The 1,279-nt window shown below is 40.8% G+C and overlaps 1 protein-coding gene across 1 annotated transcript in view; it reads right to left on the reverse strand.

The window, feature by feature from the left end:
- LOC102307193 (eukaryotic translation initiation factor 2-alpha kinase 3) overlaps positions 1–1,279 on the reverse strand; it is a gene marked incomplete in the record, with an annotated part of 26,711 nt that extends 25,432 nt beyond the window's left edge. The window contains 2 exon segments of the mRNA XM_005946848.3: positions 63–195; positions 1,041–1,279. Coding sequence (XP_005946910.2) covers positions 63–195; positions 1,041–1,141 — 234 coding nt within the window.

Below are 1,279 nucleotides of genomic sequence, written 5' to 3' on the forward strand. Positions count from 1 at the left end.
TTAAGAATAGATCAACAAATTTGTGAAACGTGTTCCATATACAGGCACATGCACCATCTTACCTCCACGATTAGATTTTCCTTCTCATTCAAACTTTCCAGGGCATTTCGAGCTGCGTTCTGCTTTGCTTTTTCAGCGTTCTTCCCCTCACCATCAGGAAACCTTTGCCCATTGATCACAGCCCTCATGATGACTCTGACAAAGAATTTTAAAAGCTCCAATTAACATTGCTGATGTACTCCAACTCAAAAGTTTGATCACAGCTTCTCATTTAACAGTTTTTCTTTATTTTCATGACTATTTACATTGCAGATTCTCACCGAAGGCATCAAAACTATGAATGAACACATATGGAATTATGTGGTAAACAAAAAAGCGTGAAACAACTCAAAAAACGTTTAATATTTTAGATTCTTCAAAATAGCCACCCTTTGCTTTGATTACTTTATGAGCTTCATAAGGTAGTCACCTGAAATAGCGATAAGTGATAACTGAATGTTTCTAGAGCTATGTGAGGACATGGCAGCATAACCGCGGGGAAACTTCTGGGGATGATGATGTTGCAGGAGCGAGCACAACATGACAAATCTGTCAGAGAAGGGCGAATTTTTGATCATGCCGATCGCAGAAATGTGAAGCCACGGAGGCTTTTTCATCGTTTTGATGGTCAGTGTAGTGGCTATATTAAGTTCTTAAAGTTCTCTCTTTACATGGTTTGGTTATGAAAAGAAAGAACTGAATCCCAAGTTAAATAATGTAATAAGCGAGGTCACTGCCAGTCAACTACGTCAAAACACGACTTGTCAAAGCCCAGATTTTTCGGGACAGTGCGAAGTAATGGGCTCCGACAACACAGCCGTTGTGTATCACAGCGAGTCGCGCGTATTCCAAGTTAAACCAAATAGCTATTATTAAACTAATATAAGACTACAAGGACTTAGTAGTTGGTTTAGCACTTGCATGGCCCAATGCACAATATGGCAGCATACCCTCTTTAATACATTGCAGCTGCCGAACACATTTATCCGGTTTTAGCTCACCTTTTCTCGCCAGGTCTCTCTAAAACGTTCTCATATTCCAGCTTCAAATCGTTCCTCCGTGCAAAGTTTTTCAGTCGTGTTGTGTACTTATTCTTGCCCATCTTAAATCGCGAAACCCTGGTCGGACAAATACTTAAAATACTTGCTATAGTACAGCAGAGCTCACACACAGATCTAAATTTCCCACCACCGCCGGCTAGTGAGGGCACGTTCCTTACGTGACACACTTCGAGACTTGA

Source organism: Haplochromis burtoni, unplaced genomic scaffold (assembly GCF_018398535.1).
Source record: "Haplochromis burtoni strain Fernald_Lab_line unplaced genomic scaffold, NCSU_Asbu1 Contig_499, whole genome shotgun sequence".
NCBI lineage: Eukaryota > Metazoa > Chordata > Actinopteri > Cichliformes > Cichlidae > Haplochromis > Haplochromis burtoni.